This window comes from Schistocerca cancellata, chromosome 4 (assembly GCF_023864275.1).
Source record: "Schistocerca cancellata isolate TAMUIC-IGC-003103 chromosome 4, iqSchCanc2.1, whole genome shotgun sequence".
Classification (NCBI taxonomy): Eukaryota; Metazoa; Arthropoda; class Insecta; order Orthoptera; family Acrididae; genus Schistocerca; species Schistocerca cancellata.
This window is the reverse complement of record NC_064629.1, coordinates 328444403-328472286: the sequence shown is the minus strand read 5'-3', so window position 1 is coordinate 328472286 and position 27884 is coordinate 328444403. Positions and strand designations below refer to the sequence as shown.

At 43.1% G+C, this 27884-nt stretch overlaps 1 protein-coding gene across 1 annotated transcript in view; it reads right to left on the bottom strand.

Annotated features, from left to right (window-relative positions):
• LOC126184192 (uncharacterized) overlaps positions 1-27884 on the bottom strand; it is a 514613-nt gene that overhangs the window by 208704 nt on the left and 278025 nt on the right. The window contains exon 3 of the mRNA XM_049926560.1: positions 12243-12381. Coding sequence (XP_049782517.1) covers positions 12243-12381 — 139 coding nt within the window. The remainder of the gene's footprint in view (positions 1-12242; positions 12382-27884) is intronic.

The following is a 27884-nucleotide window of genomic DNA, read 5'->3' as shown; positions in this document are numbered from 1 at the left end:
TTAATTTCCTGAATGAATATTTCGATGATCGTGTGATTGCTTTGGGCTATCCGAACAAACAGGAGGCGGCGTGGATTGGCCTCCCTATTCGCCAGACATGAACCCCTGTGACTTCTTTCTGTGGGGACACTTGAAAGACCAGGTGTACCGCCAGAATCCAGAAACAATTGAACAGCTGAAGCAGTACATCTCATCTGCATGTGAAGCCATTCCGCCAGACACGTTGTCAAAGGTTTCGGGTAATTTCATTCAGAGACTACGCCATATTATTGCTACGCATGGTGGATATGTGTAAAATATTGTACTATAGAGTTTCCCAGACCGCAGCGCCATCTGTTGTTGAAAATTGTAACTACTGTAATTTCGAAAGTTTGTCTGCCTGAAAATGTACTGTTGTCCCAAGCATATTGCAACAAACGGTGTATTTCTATCGCTGCTCGTTTAGTTTGTATTGCCGTTTCAAATATACCGGTCATTTTTGAAACACCCTGTATGTACACCAGCTGTCTGTGTCTAGTGATGGTCCCCTTGAAAGTGTGCGAACGCGTTCTAAATGTCTGAGGAGCATCTAACCGAGGTGCGACGTGGGTACCAGCCCGGAATCCACCTATTCGCACATGGCAAATTGCGTAATCACCGCATACAGGCTGACCGGTACGTCGGCACACCGAGCAGATTCGATCCGCGGCCGCCGCGCCTTCACAAATCTCGGAAGCGGCGTGCTAACGCGTGTGGCTATCCGGGCAGTTTCAGTACCTGTCGACACGTGATAAATCAGGATTCCGACTTCATTGCTTAAATTCCTCAACGCGAACTTCAAGATGATTAATTTGAAACAGACATGTCCGTCTTATTTTCCCTCTGTGCCTAATCTGAATAAGTGCTTCGTCTCAAACGACTTCGTCGTAGACAGAATGTTACTATAGTCCTCCTTCCTTTTACAAAATGTTCAATGTGTGTGAATTCCTAAGGGCCCCTAGACTTACACACTACTTAAACTAAGTTAAACTAACTTATGTTAAGAACAACACACACACCCATGCCCGAGGGAGGACTCGAACCTCCGTCGGGAGTGGCCCTTCCTCTTACTTTCCATGGATGTGTCCTCAGGATTCGCCTGTCGAAAGAGTTTATTGATTCTGTTTTGTAGTCTTGGGTCAGAGGAGCAGATGAAACGCGCGAGTGCCCCGATTGCTTCAGACGGTTACAGTCCGTTCATTACAAGTGCAAATCGTCCAAGATTCTCTCCAAGTACAATAAAGGTAAGGGATAGAGTTATGCACTTCAGATGGTTACATTAATATATGGAAATATAGGGAAATAAACTCGTAGTTTACACCGAATAACAAAATATGCTGTCTTTTTGGATTGCATCTGAGTGTTGCTAAGGCAGACCGCCGTGCGTCAGTGAGAGCAGCAACGTTCGGAGCTACGGCTGGTAAAGACCCAACCGTGGCGTATCTCAATCCATCCAGAGCGCTGTAAAGAAATGAGTTCAAAATACCTCCAATTAGATCGCAGCTTCGTAACGTATAGTACGACACTAGCAATGCGGTGGCTGTAATCACACAAAGGAATAAGAGCTTCACCATTCGAACAAATGCAATTAGTTTGCTGGCAAGGCACGAGCTCTCAAAACACTTTACGAGATGAATGAAACATACTTTAAAATTTTGTATAGTGTCTGACTTCGTCCCCAGATTTCTAAGAATGAGACTGAAACATTTTCCCGTTGTGGCCCAGTTATTCACTTTAATAGGTCATGTAACAACATAAATCTGGTGCATCATTTTAGATTTTTATCACATAATTTATTCCTCAGTTTGAAATGAATTTTATAATAGAACTGATGATGACAATGAATTTTAACATCGGTTCAGGCGTATATCTAAGAACGAAGTGTCACTGTTATACAGCCCCCGTGTTCGATTCCCGGCGGGGTTAGGGATTTTCTCTGCCTCGTGATGACTGGGTGTTGTGTGATGTCCTTAGGTTAGTTAGGTGTAAGTAGTTCTAAGTTCTAGGGGACTGATGACCATGGATGTTAAGTCCCATAGTGCTCAGAGCCATTTTGTTATACAGCCGGCCGTGGTGGCCGAGAGGTTCTAGGCGCTTCAGTCCGGAACCGCGCGACTGTTACGGTCGCCGGTTCGACTCCTGCTTCGGGCATGGATGTGTGTGATGTCCTAAGGTTTGTTAGGTTTAAGTAGTTCTAAGTTCTAGGGGATTGATGACCTCAGATGTTAAGTCCCATAGTGCTCAGAACCATTTGAACCATTTTGAACTGTTATACAGTTTGTTCTAAAAGAGGGTGGGGCAGCTACGACAGGCTCCTCCAAATATACCAAGATCGAGTAAATTATTATGACACGGACTTTGTTTTTTTTTTTTTTTTTAATGAAAGTATTAGAGGAGAGAGTGTTCTAAGAGGACTTCAGCAATACAATTTGTGTGAAACTTTATTAAGTAGTAACAACTTCTCTCCCTCTTTCACGAGAAGAGATCCCACAAACCTCTGCCCTACTGTAGCCTACGTAAAGCAGACATGTAACCCAGATACGGTTTGTATGCTCACCTGTTCTCTCGAAGCCTATCAGTCTGTGCTCTGGTGTTACAGTGACGACACAACTTGCTCGTGAAGGTATTCAGACTTCCGCAATGCACAAGGAAGTCGAAATAATTTGATACGGTTTACGTTTACGACGAATGTCGCCAAACTGTAAGAGCGGCTGTGCAGTTGTATATTGATAAATATACCGATCAAGTTAAGTCCTAACGATCTGTATTTGCAAACATTATAAAAAAGTTCAAGAAATGTGAAGTAGGGAGGATAAATTGCGCAAATAAAAAAAATACAGCAACTGTCGAGAAAATTACAACTAACATTTACATTTTTTTCGCAGGTATTGCCCTACAATTCAAAAATATTTAAAGAACCCGGACAAGAGCGTGTATGACTCATGCTCTAAGGGTTCTGTACAAACTTAATTACGTAGGTTGGAACTTAAATAGTGGCAACACTGCTGTGGAGACACTACGCAATGGAATCTACTATTGTCGCTGATAGCACACGTTGTTGACATACCTACCTTACCTCCGAGCAAATGGACTCGCCCTTCCCACGTCACCGGCGTGCGCACAGTCGAGGGAAAAACAGTCACTTGTCTAACGTAACGGTGTCACTATGTTTTTGAAACAGGAGCAACAGAGTTGGATCAAGATTGAATGTGCCAGAGGTTGTACAGCACGACAGCGTCATGAAGGTCTTCAAGAGCCGTGCGGGGAATCGGTATTGCCGTACAGAACAGTGGCACGTTGGGTAAAAGCCTTCAACGAACGTCGGCAAACTGTGGCAGACATGCATCGGACAGGTCGTCCGTCTCTGAAGAAGATGTGCATGCTGTTGCCGCGTTAGTGGACAGTGATCGACGCCGTACGCCATACGGTTCGTGAGCTCGCCCACGAAACCGGTTTAGCGCATACGACTGTGCTTCACATCCTGAAGGAACGCCTGGGCATGCGAAAAATTGCATCATTATGGGTTCCGCATGACTTGACGAAAATGCATAAATTGATGAGTTACGACGCTGCTCAGACGCACTTGGAGCGCTATGAAGGAGAAGGAGAGGCTTTCTTACGCCGCATTGTAACACTGGATGAGACATGGGCCACATCGTACGAGCCAGAACTGAAACGCCAATACAACGAATGGCGTCGTTATGGGTCGCCGCGAAAGTCGAAATTGCGTCAGAGTCCCCGTATGGTGAAAGTTATGGTGATTCTCGTGTACGGCTGTGATGGTGTTATCCTCCACGGCAGACCGCCAGTGCACAGTAATACTGTTCGTTTCTGGAGTATCACCTGCGACCAGCTTTGCGAAAGAAGCGGCGACACTTTCTGCGCAACCTACCCATCATTTCGCACGACAATGCGCGGGCGCGTACAGCGCAAGCTGTGGCTGCTCTGCTCGGTCGATGGGACTGAAGTACTGTACCACCCACCATATTCCCCGGACTTAAGTCCTTGTGACTTTGATTTGATTCCGAAGATGAAGGAACCACTTCGTGGCATTCGCTTCAGAACTGTTCCTGGAATTCGACAGGCAGTAGACAGCTCCATTCGCACCATCAACAGAACAGGCTGTTCTAACGGTATACTACGCCTTCCTCATCGCTGCCAACGGGTTCTACTCAACGCAGGTGACTACCTTGAAGGAGGTGCAAACATGTAACTCTTTTGTATTAGTTGTGAATAAATAGTTGCCACTATTTAAGTTCCAACCCTCGTAATATAGTGTGTAGACTTAGATGCCGAAAGTTCTCATTATCAGTCCATGATAAATATATAAGTGGAATAAAAAGGATTTAACGACGAGTGGAAGAAGACAGCGGAAGAAGTCGTCAGAATTTTTAATCTTCTTAATCACAGAAAAATATAGCTACATTAAATGGACTGTGGTATCGGCTCCGTATTGATTACGATGCATATTCTCTGTCTATTCGTTGGAAGCTTCAAGGACGTTAGATGAAAATTCTTTGTAAAAGAACCACACATTAATAACAAATGTAATTCATGCTTGTTGCAATGACGGACTCAACAAGGTTATTTAACTTTTCTAGTATTTAATGAAAATTTGTTGTCAGCACGTTTACAGGTGATTTATTAGGTACAATAGTCTCTCATGCCGGCCGTTGCCGCCGAGCGGTTCTAGGCGCTTCAGTCTGGAACCGCGCGACTGCTATGGTCGCAGGTTCCAATCCTGCCTCGGGCAGGATGTGTGTGATGTCCTTAGGTTAGTTAGGTTTAATTAGTTCTAAGTTCTAGTGGACTGATGACCTCAGATGTTAAGTCCCATAGTGCTCAGAACCATTTGAACCAACCCTCGTAAGTATATAGATAGATCATCCACAGGTTGTGACGAGTGAATTTGTGACTGTCAAAATACGTGACATAAACCGCCGTGTCTTTTGATTGCATTGACTTAGAAGCTTAAAATTTTTACAGCGCCATGTGTCCTTTGATGTTAGTATTTTACATAAATTTTAACTTGATATCTCTACCCGTTCCCGAAAACAGGGGTCTTAACATGCGGATAGGCGTATGGACGGACAGACGGACAACAAATGGCAAAACGAATTTCTTACGACATGGTTACAAATTAATAGTTTTTCGACTTTTGCCTTTACTTGTACTGTGAAACATTACTCGTCACCAAATTTCATGATTCTAAATCAATGGGAAGTACCCGATAAACTTCAACTCTAGACTTCCATCCGTTCCTGATAAACAGTCTTAATAGGCTGGCAGATGGATGGACAACAAAGTGATTTCTACCGATTGAGGTACGGAAGCCTAAATATCATGATTCACGTCAACGCAATCAGTTCTCTCTTCTAAACATATAAATCTTAAGTTCTAATTATTATAATTTCTCTGAAACTACATGGTCCAGTCACACCAAAGTGACCAGTAGCTATCTTCGACGTCAACGTGCAATAACCAAATCCAGACTGCAGGTGGAAGGACTATCAGAGGTGGACATACACTCCTGGAAATTGAAATAAGAACACCGTGAATTCATTGTCCCAGGAAGGGGAAACTTTATTGACACATTCCTGGGGTCAGATACATCACATGATCACACTGACAGAACCACAGGCACATAGACACAGGCAACAGAGCATGCACAATGTCGGCACTAGTACAGTGTATATCCACCTTTCGCAGCAATGCAGGCTGCTATTCTACCATGGAGACGATCGTAGAGATGCTGGATGTAGTCCTGTGGAACGGCTTGCCATGCCATTTCCACCTGGCGACTCAGTTGGACCAGCGTTCGTGCTGGACGTGCAGACCGCGTGAGACGACGCTTCATCCAGTCCCAAACATGCTCAATGGGGGACAGATCCGGAGATCTTGCTGGCCAGGGCAGTTGACTTACACCTTCTAGAGCACGTTGGGTGGCACGGGATACAAGCGGACGTGCATTGTCCTGTTGGAACAGCAAGTTCCCTCGCCGGTCTAGGAATGGTAGAACGATGGGTTCGATGACGGTTTGGATGTACCGTGCACTATTCAGTGTCCCCTCGACGATCACCAGTGGTGTACGGCCAGTGTAGGAGATCGCTCCCCACTCCGTGATGCCGGGTGTTGGCCCTGTGTGCCTCGGTCGTATGCAGTCCTGATTGTGGCGCTCACCTGCACGGCGCCAAACACGCATACGACCATCATTGGCACCAAGGCAGAAGCGACTCTCATCGCTGAAGACGACACGTCTCCATTCGTCCCTCCATTCACGCCTGTCGCGACACCACTGGAGGCGGGCTGCACGATGTTGGGGCGTGAGCGGAAGACGGCCTAACGGTGTGCGGGACCGTAGCCCAGCTTCATGGAGACGGTTGCGAATGGTCCTCGCCGATACCCCAGGAGCAACAGTGTCCCTAATTTGCTGGGAAGTGGCGGTGCGGTCCCCTACGGCACTGCGTAGGATCCTACGGTCTTGGCGTGCATCCGTGCGTCGCTGCGGTCCGGTCCCAGGTCGACGGGCACGTGCACCTTCCGCCGACCACTGGCGACAACATCGATGTACTGTGGAGACCTCACGCCCCACGTGTTGAGCAATTCGGCGGTACGTCCACCCGGCCTCCCGCATGCCCACTATACGCCCTCGCTCAAAGTCCGTCAGCTGCACATACGGTTCACGTCCACGCTGTCGCGGCATGCTACCAGTGTTAAAGACTGCGATGGAGCTCCGTAGGCCACGGCAAACTGGCTGACACTGACGGTGGCGGTGCACAAATGCTGCGCAGCTAGCGCCATTCGACGGCCAACACCGCGGTTCTTGGTGTGTCCGCTGTGTCGTGCGTGTGATCATTGCTTGTACAGCCCTCTCGCAGTGTCCGGAGCAAGTATGGTGGGTCTGACACACCGGTGTCAATGTGTTCTTTTTTCCATTTCGAGGAGTGTATAAAGCGCGTCAGGGGGACGCGGAAAACAGTGCGATCGTTGTCGTAATCTGGAAACGGAACCATTTATCTAACGTTCACAATGGCATGATCCTGGCTTTTAGAACTAAGGTTGGAAGCATTTCCGAAAAGGCTAATTTTGAAAGCTATTCGCGTGGCGCCGTGGTTAAAGTATACTGCGCATGGCAAAATGGCGCTATCCAAAACCAGCGGCGAGGCAACTGTGGTGCACCACTGGCTATAGATGACAGATGTGAATGACGGATGCGGAGATGTGTACGGCCGAATAGACGAGCAAGTGTTGAGCAACTGACCGCCCAGCTCAGCCAAAGGGCTACCAACAGTGTCTCATCAACGACCGCTCAAACAGTTCCGGAAATGTCTGAGGTTAACAGCTTAGCTGAATCATCAATATATATACACACAAAGGGCGAAGAAAAATTTGCACACTCGGACTTTGCGAAGCGATTCCTCAGAAAAATGTCTCTCAAAAAATTTCGTCCTGTGCATATTTCTTCCAGTAAATGGACATTCAAGAGTGTCAGTCTGGCAACACCGTAATCACATGCACGGTGACTACCGTTGTCAGTCAGGGCTGTGCAGTTGGTGCAGTGGATAACGTTTTGAGTTAGCATGCAGGAGGTCGAGGGTTCGATTTTGGGTCGAGGCATATTTGTATTCATTTGCCAAACGTGGTCTGAGTGGTACGATATCTGCTGTCTTAATCGCCATACAATGATCACAGTGGGTATTCTACAAAACATGTGCACTTACGTACTAAGAACACAGAAATGGAAGTACAATCATTTTCACTGGTCAGCTTTTAAAGAAGCCTTTTGTGCGTTGTGGACTTGAATTGTTTCACACCACTGCATCTACTAGATTCCAAACTTGTTTTCTGTGTACCCTCCCCCAGTGGTTCCATCGATTAGTACCAAGTACTATTCTTGCTACATTCAAGTCCATTACATTTCGTTGTAGCCTTACGTCACCGGTAGGGCTAGCAATGTGCTTTGCAAATAATTTCCAGACACGTACTATGTAAACGTCGGGTACATGTGGCTTAAAAACGATGTATACTACAGTATTAAGTAGCAGAATGAAATTGGCAAATAAAAACAAATACGCCTCGGACAAGAATAGAACCCCGACATCCCGTATGCTAACCGAAAATGCTATCCATTGCACCAACTGCACAGCACTGCTACTACTTCCTGACAGAGGTAGTTACCGTACATGTGATTACAGTGTTTCGAGATTGCCAGTATTTAACGCCCATTTATTGACGGAAATATGCGCATGACGAAATTTTATGAGAGACATTTTTGTATTGCTAGTATGCGAGGAATCGCGCTGCGAAGTTCGAGTGCCCGAATTTTTCTTCACCCTATATATATATATATATATATATATATATATATATATATATATATATATATATATATATATATATCTGGAAAAGGAAAAAAGAACACATTGACACCGGTGTGTCAGACCCACCATACTTGCTCCGGACACTGCGAGAGGGCTGTACAAGCAATGATCACACGCACGGCACAGCGGACACACCAGGAACTGCGGTGTTGGCCGTCGAATGGCGCTAGCTGCGCAGCATTTGTGCACCGCCGCCGTCAGTGTCAGCCAGTTTGCCGTGGCATACGGAGCTCCATCGCAGTCTTTAACACTGGTAGCATGCCGCGACAGCGTGGACGTGAACCGTATGTGCAGTTGACGGACTTTGAGCGAGGGCGTATAGTGGGCATGCGGGAGGCCGGGTGGACGTACCGCCGAATTGCTCAACACGTGGGGCGTGAGGTCTCCACAGTACATCGATGTTGTCGCCAGTGGTCGGCGGAAGGTGCACGTGCCCGTCGACCTGGGACCGGACCGCAGCGACGCACGGATGCACGCCAAGACCGTAGGATCCTACGCAGTGCCGTAGGGGACCGCACCGCTACTTCCCAGCAAATTAGGGACACTGTTGCTCCTGGGGTATCGGCGAGGACCATTCGCTACCGTCTCCATGAAGCTGGGCTACGGTCCCGCACACCGTTAGGCCGTCTTCCGCTCACGCCCCAACATCGTGCAGCGCGCCTCCAGTGGTGTCGCGACAGGCGTGAATGGAGGGACGAATGGAGACGTGTCGTCTTCAGCGATGAGAGTCGCTTCTGCCTTGGTGCCAATGATGGTCGTATGCGTGTTTGGCGCCGTGCAGGTGAGCGCCACAATCAGGACTGCATACGACCGAGGCACACAGGGCCAACACCCGGCATCATGGTGTGGGGAGCGATCTCCTACACTGGTCGTACACCACTGGTGATCGTCGAGGGGACACTGAATAGTGCACGGTACATCCAAACCGTCATCGGACCCATCGTTCTACCATTCCTAGACCGGCAAGGGAACTTGCTGTTCCAACAGGACAATGCACGTCCGCATGTATCCCGTGCCACCCAACGTGCTCTAGAAGGTGTAAGTCAACTACCCTGGCCAGCAAGATCTCCGGATCTGTCCCCCCTTGAGCATGTTTGGGACTGGATGAAGCGTCGTCTCATGCGGTCTGCACGTCCAGCACGAACGCTGGTCCAACTGAGGCGCCAGGTGGAAATGGCATGGCAAGCCGTTCCACAGGACTACATCCAGCATCTCTACGATCGTCTCCATGGGAGAATAGCAGCCTGCATTGCTGCGAAAGGTGGATATACACTGTACTAGTGCTGACATTGTGCATGCTCTGTTGCCTGTGTCTATGTGCCTGTGGTTCTGTCAGTGTGATCATGTGATGTATCTGACCCCAGGAATGTGTCAATAAAGTTTCCCCTTCCTGGGACAATGAATTCACGGTGTTCTTATTTCAATTTCCAGGAGTATATATATACAGGGTGTTACAAAAAGGTACGGCCAAACTTTCAGGAAACATTCCTCACACACAAATAAAGAAAAGATGTTATGTGGACATGTGTCCGGAAACGCTTAATTTCCATGTTAGAGTTCATTTTAGTTTCGTCAGTATGCACTGTACATCCTCGATTCACCGCCAGTTGGCCCAATTGAAGGAAGGTAATGTAGACTTCGGTGCTTGTGTTGACATGCGACTCATTGCTCTACAGTACAAGCATCAAGCACATCAGTACGTAGCATCAACAGGTTAGTGTTCATCACGAACGTGGTTTTGCAGTCAGTGCAATGTTTACAAATGCGGAGTTCGCATATGGCCATTTGATGTATGGATTAGCACGGGGCAATAGCCGTGGCGCGGTACGTTTGTATCGAGACAGATTTCCAGAACGAAGGTGTCCCGACAGGAAGACGTTCGAAGCAATTGATCGGCGTCTTAGGGAGCACGGAACATTCCAGCCTATGACTCGCGACTGGGTAAGACCTAGAACGACGAGGACATCTGCAATGGACGAGGCAATTCTTCGTGCAGTTGACGATAACCCTAATGTCAGCGTCAGAGAAGTTGCTGCTGTACAAGGTAACATTGACCACGTCACTGTATGGAGAGTGCTACGGGAGAACCAGTTGTTTCCGTACCACGTACAGCGTGTACAGGCACTATCAGCAGCTGATTGGCCTCCACGGGTACACTTCTGCGAATGGTTCATCCAACAATGTGTCAATCCTCATTTCAGTGCGAATGTTCTCTTTACGGATGAGGCTCCATTCCAACGTGATAAAATTGTAAATTTTCACAATCAACATGTGTGGGCTGACGAGAATCCGCACGCAGTTGTGCAATCACGTCATCAACACAGATTTTCTGTGAACGTTTGGGCAGGCATTGTTGGTGATGTCTTGATTGGGCCCCATGTTCTTCCACCTACGCTCAATGGAGCACGTTATCATGATTTCATACGGGATACTCTACCTGTGCTGCTAGAACATGTGCCTTTACAAGTACGACACAACACGTGGTTCATGCACGATGGAGCTCCTGCACATTTCAGTCGAAGTGTTCGTACGCTTCTCAACAACAGATTCGGTGGCCGATAGATTGGTAGAGGCGGACCAATTCCATGGCCTCCCCGCTCCCCTGACCTCAACCCTCTTGAGTTTCATTTATGGGGGCATTTGAAAGCTCTTGTCTACGCAACCCTGGTACCAAATGTAGAGACTCTTCGTGCTCGTATTGTGGACGGCTGTGATACAATACGCCATTCTCGAGGGCTGCATCAGCGCATCAGGGATTCCATGCGACGGAGGGTGGATGCATGTATCCTCGCTAGCGGAGGACATTTTGAACATTTCCTGTAACAAAGTGTTTGAAGTCACGCTGGTACTTTCTGTTGCTGTGTGTTTCCATTCCATGATTAATGTGATTTGAAGAGAAGTAATAAAATGAGCTCTAACATGGAAAGTAAGCGTTTCCGGACACATGTCCACGTAACATATTTTCTTTCTTTGTGTGTGAGGAATGTTTCCTGAAAGTTTGGCCGTACCTTTTTGTAACACCCAGAAAAATTCGAGCACTCGAACTATAAATATATAGGAGGTTAAGGGTTCGATTTTGGGTCGAGGCATATTTGTATTCATTTGCTGAATGTGGTCTGCGTGGTACGATATCTGCTTTCTTAATCGCCATACAGTGATAACAGGGGGTATTCTACAAAACATGTGCACTTACATACTAAGAACACAGAAATGGAAGTACAATCATTTTCACTGGTCAGCTTTTAAAGAAGCCTTTTGTGCGTTGTGGACGTGAATTGTTTCACACCACTGCATCTACTAGATTCCAAACTTGTTTTATGTATACCCTCCCCCAATGGTTCCTTCGATTAGTACCATGTATTATTCTTGCCACATTCAGGTCCATTACATTTAGTTATAGCCTATGTCACCGGTAGGGCTAGCAAAGTGCTTTGCAAATAATTTCCAGAGACATACTTTGTAAAATTCGGATACATGTGGCTTAAAACGGTGTATACTACAGTATTACATGGCAGAATGAAATTGGCAAATGAAAACAAATACGCCTCAGCCAAGAATCGAACTCGGACCTCCCGTATGCTAAAAGAAAATGCTATTCATTGCACCAACTGCACAGCACTACTGCTGCCTCCTAACAGAGGTGGTTACGTGTGTGTGTGTGTGTGTGTGTGTGTGTGTGTGTGTGTGTGTGTGTAAGTGTGTGTGCGTGCCTAGGGAGGAGGAAAAGCGAGTGAAAAAGGATCAATAGTTGTTAGGGAAGCGTGATAACTAATGTTAACATTCTGTGGTTTTATTATTCTTAACCAGAGTCGTCTCCTACAAAGTGGATGTTGCTCTACTCACTTGCACATCTCGTCTATGTCGCGCTTGTTGTCCGGGAAGACGAGGTGGGCCTGCGTGAGTAGAGGGCGAGCCATGTTGAGGCACGGCAGGTACTTCTCCCTCTCGCACAGCTCCACCCTCTGCGCCGCCAGGTCCCCCGCTGGAAATGACCAACACACATCTCTCATCTCTGCAATTGACAGTTTAGCATCTTTCATCTCTGCTGCAGAACGTAAAGTTAAGAGCGGTACAAAGATACTTCTGAATCAATCTTTCACTCTGCCGTTAAATGTGCGCTTCCTGGTACATTAAACGTATGTGCCGCACCGAGACTCGAACCAGTAACCTTGTTTTTCGCGGACAGTTCACTTATCAGATGAGCTACCTTTATTTTCTTTACGTTCATTTTTGTTAACTCTAGTGTTTTTAAAAGTTCATTCAACTTTTTTTTTTACAAAACTCCAATGCTGGTTCAAAAATGGATCTGAGCACTATGGGACTTAACATCTGATGTCATCAGTCCTCTAGAACTTAGAGCTACTTAAACCTAACTAACCTAAGGACATCACACACAACCATGCCCGAGGCAGAATTCGAATTTACGACCGTAGCGGTGGCGCGGTTCCAGTCTGTAGCGCCTAGAACCGCTCGGCCACTTCGGCCGGCTCCAATGTTGGTAGTATTTGTGTTAGTAACAAATAAATGTTTCATGTATAGCAAAAACGAAGAATATGTTGCTCAGAATGAGAATACGCAAGTAATTCGACCTTATAACTGCAGTTGGTAAAACCAGAATTTATGGAATAGGGACCTAAAATTCAATTTTCCCAATTACATTTGGAAAACCAAGTTAATTCAACTTCTTTTTGAAACGCATTTTCACTATGATTCTTAAGAGCTAACATTGCTGTGTCTGCTCTCTCTTTTTCCGCGAGTGCACGAGAGGTTCGTCTTCAATAAATTCAAATCTAGAGCTACAATTTTGCAAGGTTTTTCAGTCTTGTCGTTTTTTTCTACTTCGGCATTCCGAGGGAGACTTCCCACTAAAAATAATAAAATAAGACGATAAACAAAAAAGGAAAATATAAAAATATGTTATCTATACATTCACGTATTAAGCACCACTATAAAGAAGTTTGGCCAACGGACTTGCCGCAGTGGTAACACCGGTTCCCGTCAGATCACCGAAGTTAAGCGCTGTCGGGCTGGGCTAGCACTTGGTTCAAATGGTTCAAATGGCTCTGAGCACTATGGGACTTAACATCTGAGGTCATCAGTCCTCTAGACTTAGAACTACTTAAACCTAATTAACCTAAGGACATCACACACATCCATGCCCGAGGCAGGATTCGAACCTATTATTATTTAACAAAAGTCTATTCTAATAATTATATCTTGATAATTACCCTAAGAATTTTCTGTTGGTCTGTAAGTTACACTAGTATGAAACCATCAGGAATTAATTTAAGAGTAATTAATGCCATCTGCGAGCCACTGCTTAGAAACTTCACGTCGTGCTCATGTTGGTGGACCTCTAATTGTTATTTTTGTTTCTGTCTGTCTTGTGTGTACTGTATATGGATGAACCCATTCATCAGATGCATTTAGCTTTTACTGATAAAGTAATAGCAGTGATTACATTGTAATCAAACGTTTAAGCCACAAAAACGAAAATAATTACGAAGCCTTTGTAAAGAAGGGTTACCAAATAGTTTTCTATTTTCTTAATTTATAGTGTTCATGTTGCACTTGATGATTCTGAATATTATTCGAAAATACTCTATAGTTCCAGCCCCAAGTTACTGAAATGTATTGGCCTTTTCGTGTGATTAACTTTACGGTTGCCTCCTCTACGTCTTTGAAGTGCCAAGTATGAGGCTCTCAGGAAACTGCTCAGATGTGGAAACATTCTTCCTGCCGCTAGCCTGACAACTGGCAACATTTCCTAATACGTTTGTCAATAGTGCGGTCATTAATTTACTTCCTGGAGCGGGCTGAGAATTAGCGTACTATATTCACTTGATATTTTCTTGTCATTTAGATTAAATATCCTGAACGGTTCTCATTTAATGGGTGATATTAAGTTAGAAAATCTATGTTTCTGACCCCAGAAATCTCGTTCCAAGTGGGAAATATACCTAATGTTAGCTTTTACAATGCGAATTACCCGTTTTAACTGTCAGTGGCGAACTGACAGAGTGCTAAATGTGTGTTTATACAATTATGTTGAACACTGTGCTGTGAATAAGCTGCTAAGAGGATTTTGATATGCGTTTGCTTCCACAGGTACATTTTCATAGGTTCGTGATAATCCTGTAATGTTACTTCAGCCGGTCAGAGTGGCCGAGCGGTTCTAGGCTCTTCGGTCGCAGGTTCGAATCCTGCCTCGGGCGTGGATGTGTGTGACGTCCTTAGGTTAGTTAGGTTTAAGTAGTTCTAAGTTCTAGGGGACAGATGACCTCAGATGGTAAGTCCCATAGTGCTCAGAGCCATTTGAACCAATGTTACTTCAGTACGCCTGTGAGTGCATGTAGACGCTGATCTGTTTGAGGTCAGAAGTGCATTACATATTGCTAAGTCATGATGATCTGGGCATTCTCGTGTTAAGGATGCTTTGTTATATGAAATTAGAATTTCACAGTAAGGGTATTGTGGCGAGTTTTAATTATTTTGTATTAGTACTTTGTAGTATTTTTCGCTTAGTTCAGTAAATACAACAGGAAAACAAACGATGGTAATTAACATAGTCTTCCACATTATCTAAAATAGTCTGACAATGCTCTGACAGTTTTTGATTTAACATCTGTAGAAATTTATAATTTTCGGGTTTAAGAGGTCACCGCATCAAGTTTTCAGCTCATCTTCCTGGTCATTATTGAGTACGGATCGTAATAGGTAAACCTTTGAGGGTATAACTTCAGAAGCTGCTTCTGTGAAATCAGCGTTTAGTCAGCTTTCTCTACGTCTGGGGCTCTCAGGAAACAGCTCAGGTGTGGATACATTCTTCTTGCTGCTAGCCTGGTAAGTGGCAATATTTCACAATATGTTTGTCAAGGGCGTGGTCGTCGATTTACTTTCTGGAGTGGCTGTTGCAGTCTTGAGAATCGTTTTTGTTATAACCCGACCGCAGAGCATTTCTGCTGTTGGTAACAAAGGAAGGCTGCGATGAACATACCTCTGGAAACAGTTCACAGTAGACAACACCTTCTTTGCACGACGAGATGCATAATATTATCGTTGTTGATTAACACAGGTCGTTGCCTGAGATGTTTATTTCATTTACTCTTTTTGTTAGGCCTCAATCAATACTTTCTTTTAATGTAGGTAACACGAAGGCAGCATAACTTGACACCAGTCAAGATATTTGATTGGTATTCTCCATGACGCAGCTGATTATGTTCAAGCAAAAATGCGTATATGGTCACCGATATTTATTGCTTTGAAGTAGAGCACATGGTATCACTACACACTTCGTTTAATAGTTCGGTGGTGTCCATTTTGATTACGTTGACTACTCCCTGCCCCATCAACATAATAAGTGAATTATGTTCCGTTCACTGACGCATAAACAACACTCTTCATAATCATGAAATGTACAACATTCAATATGTCATCAGAAGAACAAAGTTATAAACTCAACAAAAAAATGATATATATGTCGTGTCTGTTCTTACGGACATGTCCGAAAGAACAGACTAAATTGGTGCGATGACGGCCAATGGTCCCTTCATTGCTTACGCACACCAGGCCCGAGTTCTTAAGGTAATCAGTAACTTCACGTGAATAATGAGAATAATGGGTGAGGGACACTACATTAGAAGTGTGTGAATAAGTCGAGAATTTGTGTCTGACGGAAGGCGTTCTGGGGTAGTTCCTGCACATGCGATGACCACTGTGTCCGAATGGTGCAGTGGTCAGTGCATCTGTCTAATCAGCAACAGACCCAGGTTCGAATCCTGGCACAAATTTTCGACTTTCCCCTTTGACACAAATCAAATCTTGCTCGCAGCCAATGTCATTCCTTTGTGTCCTAGAAAATGACAGTTTATAAATACCACTGTGTCCGGATGGTGCAGTGGTCAGTGCATCTGTCTAATCAGCAACAGACCCAGGTTCGAATCCTGGCACAAATTTTCGACTTTCCCCTTTGACACAAATCAAATCTTGCTCGCAGCCAATGTCTGTAATTCCTTTGTGTCCTAGAAAATGACAGTTTATAAATACACTTGTAGCAACCTGCGTTACAACACGTCAAACAGAAATAAAAAGTAATTCTCCATTTGTACAGAAATGGCTTCGAGAAATTCGTTTAGTGTCACAGTGCTCTGATCCTTTTCTATACAGATTTTATTTTTTTAGGTTACGGAACAAGACCACGAATTACAAATGACTACAATAACATCTTCAGAGTGTTTGCGATCCTTCATAGTTATTAAAATTATATGTGCGTTATTCTCTTTGATGGCAAAAACAAATTTAGCAGCATATAGAAACGTAAAATAGGTATGGTAAGGCAGGACACAAACCATGTTATGTCATCTCGTAATAGTTAATATGCAAAATTTTCCTTTTAGCATAGCTCAGTTCCTTGAGTTGTCACTTCAAATAATCATATGTGTTTTGTATTACCGGCCGGAGTGGCCGTGCGGTTCTAGGCGCTACAGTCTGGAGCCCAGCGACCGCTACGGTCGCAGGTTCGAATCCTGCCTCGGGCATGGATGTGTGTGATGTCCTTAGGTTAGTTACGTTTCATTAGTTCTAAGTTCTAGGCGACTGATTACCTCAGAAGTTAAGTCGCATAGTGCTCAGATCCATTTGAACCATTTGTTTTGTATTAGTTCGGAACATGCTATCGAATAATTGTCATTAATTATTTTAATAACGTACTGACTTTGAAACAAATGGCTGCAGCTGTAAAGGTTCACAATCGACTTCCAATATTTTTAGTTGTGGAGATTAATGTATGAGAATTATAAACAAGGAGTAGGTTTATGTTTACCGTTTCATCGCGGAAATTGTTAAATTCGTTTGTCTTATTATCTGCGCTCTCTAGACATGCTATTAATCTATCGAATAACCACTGTAATCTTCAACTCAAAGGATTAATTTTTTGTTGGTGCCTTCAGAACTATTGTTTTCATATCGATTCACGAGGATCGGTAGGTTATTGTATAAATAATGTATGCATAAAGGAAATCGACAGCAGTGGCATCATTCGTTGCATTGAAATTGATATTTTAGTTGTCGTGTGTACCATAAGCGTTGAAACTAATGGAGACGACAAGTAATGTAATTTCACTCTCGAGCAAACCAGCAACGACCTACCACAGCAAATATTGTAGCCATGCTACTCCCTGGCAGTCCCGGCGGGTGGAAAGTGGCACGTGGCTGGTCCCAAAATGGTTGGGCTCAGTGGCCTCTAGTGATTCGCAACACAGTGTGTAAAGCAGGATCCCTGCAAACGCGGGTTTGCTTTTAATACTAGCACAGATGGTTAGTGATTTCCGGTTTATTTAAACGTTCGACAAGTTGAAACAACAGCAGAAATTTGTCTGGATCTTATAACAACATGTCGAAACGTGATCTTGAATTTTTTACACGGGAAGAATACAGCAGAAATTTGTCTGGATGTTATAACAACATGTCGAAACGTGATCTGGAATTTTTTACACGGGAAGAATACACCGAAGGATGTCAAAATTTTAGCTTCCCAGACGCACTGCAAGCATTTTTTTTTTTTTTTAATGTTGATAGTCGCCAAATTTGTATCTCTTCAGGCGACTGGAGCAATGTACACCTCTGTTGCAGGTGTAGCAGACAGCATACGAACATCACACAGCTGCACAGGTTTGGTTGATGGCGCATCCTTAAACAGATAACACCACTAAACAAAGCGAATTTCAGTTTCTGTTGATAGTTTCTCTGACAATTATTCACAGTTACTACTCGGTCGAGTTTGCAAGTCATTTAATATCCGTGATAATTGTCTATCGGCATTGCAGTATCGCTAAGCGTTAACACTGGAGATAAAACTGAATTAATTTTCTTTGTGTTTTTCTCGTGTGTGCTTGCCAATAGCATCTGTCTTTGGCATGTTCCAGAGTTTCACAGTGATGTGGAACCCAATTCACATTTTCAACCTTGCAAAGAAGATATGCGAAAACGTGGTATGCAATAGGAAACACCTACTTCTGCTGAAGACCTACATATTTGTTATTTACTAGTTAATTTCTTAAACATTCATTCGAATAATGTTACTATTTCGTTACAAAATATTGAAACATTGGACATGACTCGCATTTGGGAGGACGACGGTTCAAATCCGCGTCCGGCCATCCTGATTTAGGTTTTCCGTGATTTCCCCAAATCGCTTCAGGCAAATGCAGGGGTGATTCCTTTGAAAGAGTACGGCGATTTCCTTCCCCGTCATTCCCTATCCGATGCGACCGATGACCTCGCTGTTTGGTCCTTGCCCCCAGCCAGCTAACCAACCAACGAAACAGTAGAGGATACAGGAAATAACTCTGATGATTTGTGAACAGTGTTTCGAAAGATGATTGTTGTGCTAATGAAAGTACAGAACATAAATACAATACCTTCCTGGCCCAAAAGAGAACGCCACAGTAATAGCTTTCAGTGGCAAAACAGAGTTTGTAAATTTTTTAGTGAAATGAAGGAGGGAGAAAACATTTAGAGGGAAGCAATCTGCAAAGCTGGTTTCGTTTCACAAAATCTGAACGAAAATTGCATAAATGGAAGAAAGACTTACACTAAATACAAAATATGCACCAAAATAAAACTCACAAAGTGTGAAAGAAAAACTATTCTACAGACTTAGAGTTGCTCGTTAGAGTCAGTGCAGCATTACCGAGGGAGATGTATGAGAATGGGCACTCAGAATTGTAAATGAGATAAATTTTATTAATTTTCAGACTTCTTCAACCTACAATGGTGTCTAAAATTAAACCAATAAACCACTATTTCCCCCGCCTGTGTCTAATTCACGATATAACCATACAAACTGTCAACAGATGTCCGTACGATCGTGTCCTGTACGGAAGATGGCATTCTGGTCACCAGACAACAACGCCAAAGATGACGTCGGGACACCTATCAAACGGTATAGTGTTTGCTGGGTATTCCCACATCCACAATCGCTCTGTACTCAGTCACAGACGATGCAGTATGACACAGAGAAGACGCCTACCAGCCTCTCTGCGGTGGAGGGCCTTGGGAAGAATGGAAGCAGGACAGTCGCAGACTGATGTGGCCCGATGGCTTAATGTTAATAACTCTGTTGTTTTTCGAATGTGGCGACAGTTTATAGAGATTGAAACTATCCCGAAGACAAGGGCGGGGCCGACCACGTCTAACATCAGAAAGAGAGAACCGTTATTTGGCTGTAAGCGCACGACGGTGCCGCCTTAATACTGCACGGAAACTGGCATCTGACCCCGCAGCATCCACCGGACGTGCTGTAGCGAGGCAAACGGTCTACAGAAGACTTCGGCGAAATGGCCTTTATTATTGGAGACCTGCTGTATGTGTCCCTCTCACGCGTCTTCACAAAAGGGAACGTCTGGATTGCGGCCGTCAACATGCCACCAGGACGGTCGAACATTGGTCCAATGTTCTTTGCACAGATGAGTTCCGATTTGGTCTGGACAGTGATTCTCGATGGATTCGCATATGTAGGGGACGTGGAACACGATTTCGGGACCCAACCATTGTGGAAAGCGATTGATATCGAGGATGATTCCTAATGGCGTAAGCAGGGATTATGTTGACCTCTAGAACATCTCTTCATGAAATTGTATGGTTAAATCGGCAAGGTTTAACTGCTGTTAGGTATCGTGACGAGATCTTGGAGCCTCATGAGCGGCTGTTGCGAGGTGCTGTGGGCCCAGACTTCGTACTGTCGTACTGCTGGATGATAATGCTCAACCTCATACAGCACTCGTGGTTGATGTTCTCTTGGAAACGGAAGATATTGCACGCATGGTGTGGCCTACTCGCTCTCCCTATTTGAATCCCATAGAGTACGTCTGGGATGCGTTAGAAACATGGGTTGCATCACGTCAACATTCCCCAACCACACTCCAAGACTTGCGAGCACCGCTGCAGAAAGAATGGGCGTTATTGCCTCAACACGAGATTAATGAGATCATTCAGAGCATGCTCCGTCGTTTCTCAGGCCTGTGTTGCTACCAGAGGTGCTCATACCCCATAATAAGCGCTTTAACCAGTTGTCGGAATGTGTGTGTTAACCCGTTAAGTTGGAAAAAACGAAGAACACTTTTGTTTACCGTTATGCATGTGGCATTTGTTTACGTTCTGTATTCTTTATGTTGTTTCTACTTTACTATCAGCTGATATACTGTTTCGTTGAAAAATAAACGCATCCTTGCAAAATTTCGGCTTGTGCTATAATTTTGGACACCAGCGTAGTTAAAAAGATTCAGGAGGTTGTACGGAAAGGGAAGTCGCAAAATTACGAAATTTACTTCAAGTAAACGTGTTGAGGAGATATCATTAATAGATAATAATACAGAGAAATTCGTAGTTGACATGAAGATAATGCTTCTTCTTTCTCCCTAAAATGCTGTGTATAAAGCCAGTCAGGTTTTGTGCAAAAACTTTCTGCAAAACTCACTTCATCATTTCGAGAAAAGAAAGACAGAGTAGCTTTGGAGTCGATGAATGCTATGATACATTCATATACAACACCGTCAGTTATAAGTGTCAGTGGATTACTGTTTGCGCAGCTTCATATCTGTATGCAGGAAACACAAGGTGGATTAGAAACAAATAGTAAAAAATACGACTGTTCGTTGCAAAAAATCTCGTAATCATTGGGAAAAATCTGAAAAAATGGAAGAGAATAAGTTTCACAATTATATTTGAAATGTCTTTTTACCAGTTGCAGAAAATAATTCATTGCTTTTGTTGGACTCTTGGCACACGAAAGTAATAGGGTGATTCACCCTCTTGACAAAGAAAATTTTCAACAGTATAGAGCATTTTTGAATAAATTGTCAGACAATATAATTATCAATAACTCTTTGTCATTTTAGGTTTATCACCGGAATAATATGGTTAAACTTCAGATATTAGTGCATTGTCAATTCGTATCACCACGTTTTACGAATCTGACCAAGTCTGCCTGGTACGCAGCACAATATGCTGAACAACGGCCACGAACATTCCTTAATCCATCCGAATTTTGTCTAAATAAAACTAGTAATTACTGTGAAATGCCTAAATGCATTTTTTAAAATCAGGTGTGCCTATGTAACACCGAAAATGCAGATAAAATACCTTCTGCACCGCCCAAAATTTTCGCCGTTTAATATCCGTTGATAACTTGCACTGTACTCTTGATTATGAAGCTGTAAGCTGCATTACAGAAAACATATTTAATACGTCATCGACGTACTAGTGTATTTATTTTTGACAGTATATAATTGACCCTCCCAGGGGATACCGCCTTAACGGGGTGGGAGGGTTTTGCGTGCTTCGATGAAGTCAAGGGCTATGCCGACGGTTGCGTAGCTACCAGCGGGGCCACCCAAGTCGGACAGGCCTTGACAAGGGAGCCAGACGATGTGTGTCCCACAACATAGGGCAGGAAGGGCTCTAGAGGCGTAGAGAAGCCAGCTTTCCTCGGGAAGTAAACCCTTACAAGAAAATCAGGCACGCTGGAAGGCCTTGAAGTGGCAGCCCCACTATCCAACTATATATGCGCAGCCCCCGTAAGGCGGCCAGGCGAAATACGAGGTGCGACAATAAAGTAATGAGACTGATTTTCTTTGCAAGAGGAGGCAACCCTGCAGGCTTGCGTAGGCACAATATTTTTGACCTTGGTCTATAAGCTGCTTCTAGTCCAAGGAGCACATCGATGCAACTGCTCAGTCGTGAGTTGTGCTGTAATAAGTTAACATGTGTTTGTGTCTCTCGTCACGGAAATGGAACCGCATAATATAGCGCAACGGTATGTCATTCCTTTTTGCGTTAAATTGGGTGAAAACGCGACGACAACTTACGGTAAGCTTCAGAAGGCTTTTGGAGTGGAGGTTATGTCAAGAGCTCAAGTTTTTCGTTGGCATAAAATGTTTAGTGAAGGCAGAACGAATGTCAAAGTCAAAAGTGAAATGCATGCTTGTGTGCTTCTCTGATTCCAAGGGAATTATTCATAAGAGTGGGTGACTCTTCGACAAACAGTTTATCAATATTATTGCAAAGAAATTTTAGAAAGACTTCGTAAAAGAGCTCTTTGTGTCCGTGCCAACATTGCTGATAACTGGATTCTGCACCACGATAATGCGCCATCCCATACTGCTCTGTCAGTACAGCAATTTTTAACCTCAGAAAAAATTTCAGTAGAACCACAGCCACCTTATTCACCAGATATCGCTCCGTGCGACTTTTTTCTATTTCCAAGAGTCAAAACGGCAGTCAAGGGACACCATTTTCAAACAACACAAGATGTCGAAAAAGCTGTGACGAGGGTCTTGGAGGATATTACAGAAGATGAGTTCCGGAAATGTTACCATCAATGGCAGAAGCGCTGGAAAAAGTGTGTGCAATCACAAGGGAACTACTTTGAAGGAGACAACATTAAACTTGACTACAACGGTAAGCAACATTTTTTTTTGCCGCGCGGGATTAGCCGAGCGGTCTGAGGCGCTGCAGTCAAGGACTGTGCGGCTGTTCCCGGCGGAGGTTCGAGTCCTTCCTCGGGCATGGGTGTGTGTGTTTGTCCTTAGATTTAATTTAGCTTAAGTAGTGTAAGCTTATGGACTGATGACCTTAGCAGTTAAGTCCCATAAGCACCTCGTAAAAAGGTACTGGCAAGCTACATAGGGAAAGCCGGACGGAAAACCATACTACGAACCGGAAAAGAACAAAGGTTAAAGAAATATTAGAAGAATGGAGCTGTGATACAGAATTTATCACAGAAACTTAAAAGAAAATGAAAGGAACAAAAGATATAGGAAATTATACTATGATATACATCGGAGTAGAACAAAGCAAAAGAGCACAAGCTGGGGTTGCCATAATAATCAATAAAAATTGACAAACAGATTGATAAGCTAAGCATGGATAAACGAGCGGATATGCAGCATAAGATGTAAGCTTTCTAAAGGATATCTAACCTGTATAGCAGTGTATGCCCCAGAGGAAGGGGGAACGAAGGAAATCGAGACGTTCTATGAAGATTTGCAGAAAACACTGGATAGGATAAAAAAGAATGACTATATTGTAATTGGCGGAGACTACAATGCAAGAATAGGAAGGGAAAGAATAGATAAAATAGTTGGCTATGCTGGAGAGACTACAGTCAACTGCAATGGAACCATGTGAAGAGATTTTGCAACTTTCAGTAACTTCAGAATATTAAAATCTTTCTTTAAACACAAAGACATACACAAATAAACCAAAATTGACTACTTCGTGGCAAACCAGAAAACAGCTACTGTGTTTCAGGATGTGCGTGTATATAGAGGGCACGACATTAACACATATCACTTCCTGCTACAAGCAAACGTTTCTCTAAAGCAGAGATGACATAAAACACGTAAAAATTTCCCAGAACACCCAAGGGAGGTATATAAAGTCTACTTAATAGAACAGGAATCAATAAAGAATCTTTATCAAATACGTTTAGACACAATAAAGGGCACAGTTCCAGAATCAGAGAGTACTGAAAATGAATGGGAACAGATTAAGGACACATTAAGAACTGCAGCCAGTGAAGCTTTAGATAAAACGAAACACAGGAAGAAGAAAAAAGGCCACGTGATTTGGAGGTTGAGGAGGAGATTACTGTTTAACGTCCCGTCGACAACGATGTCATTAGAGACGGAGCACAAGCTCGGATTAGGGAAGGATGGGGAAGGAAATCGGCCGTGCCCTTTCTAAGGAACCATCCCGGCATTTGCCTGAAGCGATTTAGGGAAATAACGGAAAACCTAAATCAGGATGGCCGGACGCCATGATTTTGGCAAAAGAAGTTGAGGAGGCTGTTTAAATAAAGAGAAAGCTATATAAAAAATATCTGCAATACCCACCTCAGGAGAATAATGAAGCATACAAGAAGCAGACAGCAGAAGTGAAAACACAAAGCAGGAAGCTCCATCAAGACGATTGGGATAACTTTGTTGCAAGGATCGAAAACGATGTCCATGGGAGACAAACACTTGCATATAAAATGTTAAGACACTTCAAGAACAGCGAAAAGGATGTGGCAGATATAAATGTAATAAAGAACAAAGACTAGCTGCATTATTACAAGGAAATATGGACTGATAAAATGAACACAGAAAATAATGAAGATCTTGGATCAAATCCAGATCGTCTTGAATTCCAAGAATTAGAACATGTTCTCAGATGTACAAAGAACCGAAAGGCAGCAGGAAGTGATGGCATTATCAGCGAACTAACAAAATATTCTTCAGTAGCATTTAAAAAAAATTCCTCATATTTTTGAATCTTTGCTGGATAACAAAGGCAATACCAAAAGAATGGAAGATCTCATTTATAAAACCAATATTTAGAAAAGGAGACAGATCAAAACCCGAAAATTATAGAGGCATATCACTATTAATTACAGCATATAAGATCTATGCTAGAATAATAACCGAAAGACTATAACCCATAATGGAGTGCCTGCTGTCAGAAGAATAAAATGGATTCAGAAAAGGGAGAAGCTGTACAAACAACATATTTATGCTACAGCAAATTATAGAAAAACATAAGGAATTCAATAAAGAAACACACATCCTTTTCGTCGATTATGTAAAGGCTTTCGATAAAGTAAATAGACAGCTATTGTGGGAAATTTTAATAAAAAGAGGTATACTAATACACATTGTAGAGGTAATTCAAAATATCTATTCTAATACAAGAATCCAAATAATTGGGGATAATGAAGAAACAATAAAGGTTATTACTTTAGGAGTTCGACAAGGTTGCAGCCCCTCTCCGCTGCTTTTTAATATATACGTTGACGACATTATACGGCAATGGACAATGAAACTGAAGAACTATACATATAACTTCAACCAAAAAGATTACATTATGACTTAGTTATTCGCAGATGACCAAGTGTTAATTTCGAACAATGAAGATGGACTGCTGAGAGCTGCCTACGAACTATACCAAACATGCCAGATATATGTATTATGTCAATATCAGTACAAAAAAGAAAAGCGATGGCTTTCTGTGGAAAAATATAGTAAGAACAAAAATAATTATAGACAACAAGATTATAGAGCAAGTAGATAGATTCAGATTTCTAGGAACCATGCTGTCGTACAAGGGAGACCTAGATCAAAAAGACAAAATTGAGAAATTTAACTACTTAAATGGCACTATCAGAAGAGTCTTCCAACGTAAAGTAAGAACAGAAACAGATCTAAAATTTTCTAAAGTTATGTCAGTACCAACATTATTATATGGAAGTGAATCTTGTGTAATGAAAAATAGAGATAAAATAAGATTACAAGCCAATGAAAGGAAATTCCTACATAGCGGGATACACCAAGCTAGACTACAAAAGAAATACAAATTAAATATTTTCGATGTAAACAGTAGGGTTGACGAATACCGACAAAAATGGATATCCCATCTGTTACGAATGGACAAATCAAGATTACCACTACATTTTTGGCGATATATTCCGCAAGGTGAAAGGTGCACTGGAAGACATGCAAAACGATGGAAGGACCAGGTGTAGCTACAACAGGCTGAGGGAAAGCCTAATGCATGAAGGAAGAAGAAGATATAATTGATTGTAATTTCAATGAAAATATTGTAAATTGCTGGGTAATAGCCAAGGGAACTTAATTGAAATGTGTCGAAAGCAACGACAAAATGGTAGTAGCTGTGCGTATGGAGAGTCTCTGTCACGTTGCGAGCAGAGAGGAGGCAGAGCAGATTTAGTTATGAAAGAGTGCAGAAGCGTTTGTTGCGCGCTCCCGCCGCCGCGTTGTGCAGCCATGCTCGCGCCAATGTAGACGCGCCTGAATCGTTAACCCGCGAGTATTGAGGGAACGACAGGAGTGGACATACGGAGGAAGCTGCAGTTCCAACTCCTGCCTATCCCATAATTATCCGTGGCTCTGGAGACGACTCGAGGTTCTCATCGAACAGCAGCAGCAGCAAAAACGGCAGCTCAGCATTGTCGTCGGCTACATTCTTCGTCGTCCGCACAGCTACAACATCGTAAGACTGTTTACTGACAAACATAGTAATGCAGAGTCTTTGCCCAGTTGATTTTCTTTCACAAAGTATGAATAACTTGAATAATAACTTGCAATAGTTCAAACTTGTTGGGCACCTGTGTTGTCATTGTCCTCAGTCATTATTAACAAGCAGGGTCCCTTTCCTTTCCATGCAATCACCGAGTGCCGTAAGAATATGGAAAGTAATTAGCTATTTACTGCCAGTTTGTGTGTTTGCTAAAAAACCGGTTTCAGTCTAAACTGTTCATTCTTGTATTGCATAACAGAGCCTACTTAAAGTAAAATGACATTTCTCTGGCAAAACTAATAACTAAAGATACTGCACAAATCAACAATGCGCAAGTTCATTTATTCTGTTTTTAGCTTAGCGAGTGACTTCTGCTGGCTTGGTATGTATTCTATTGTTGTTATTTTAAAAGTAAAACCAATTGCATATTTGCTTAAAGCAAATTCGGTTCAATCTTTCAATAATCAAAAGTAAATTACTTGCCTTTTTCTAAATTTTGCGCTACGTTGCGCTGAGGTTACTGAAAGTAATTTTTTACATAACAGTGTTTGAGCTAAGCCTGTCGTTTATTTAACCAGTAATTTCATTTAACGTTACTTTCAAAATTTAGTATTTCAGAATAAGTAACTGCAAACTCAGTGCTTTCTGATTCATTCATTTTCTAGCGAACTGTTGTGCTGTGGAGAAGCGTGACAACTTACTGTTGCCACGCCAGTGATTATTTACTTTAATTTCTTTGCCATTACTTTTCTCAAGATTCTGGAGATTCATTGCCCTACCGGGCTGGCAACCGTTTAATTATCCATTTTCTAGTTAATCACTGCTTTCTTTATGTTACCTGTGATTTTTGTAGTAAATATTACGTGACAACCTTCTTCCCCTCTGTGCGGTTCGTGGGCAATTGCACTATATTCCACCCATTTCAAAATTATCATCAGTATTTAGCTTAAATATAGGATAGATTCTTCCTTCAGAAGAGTCTGTTGTACACTTTCCTCCAATCAGCGGGGGTTATTTTCCTTCGGTAACGATAGCCTTACTGACTGCAAACTTTCATTAGGCATATGCGATCACTGTCAGTTATATCGCAATCCAGTAGGCTGATTAGGAAGGAGGAGGTTACGCCTGATGTTAGGATAATGTTTTTTCGTCATCCAACAGACAATTGGAACTTTTGTGACGACTACAGTGAGTAAACAAGGCACTGTTTCTTTGTTAGCAAAATATAGGTTATTGAAAAATGATCATGAGAACTTTTCTACGGGAACTGTTATAAAATATTTCACGCCAACAAATTAAAGTCCCGACTGATGGAAGTCGTTTGTAATGTAAAGCCGTTCACTGCCTTGATTTTCTTTCCTCTGCTAGTCACTTGTGTGACAGTTACATCTGCAACAGTTTAGCTGTCAA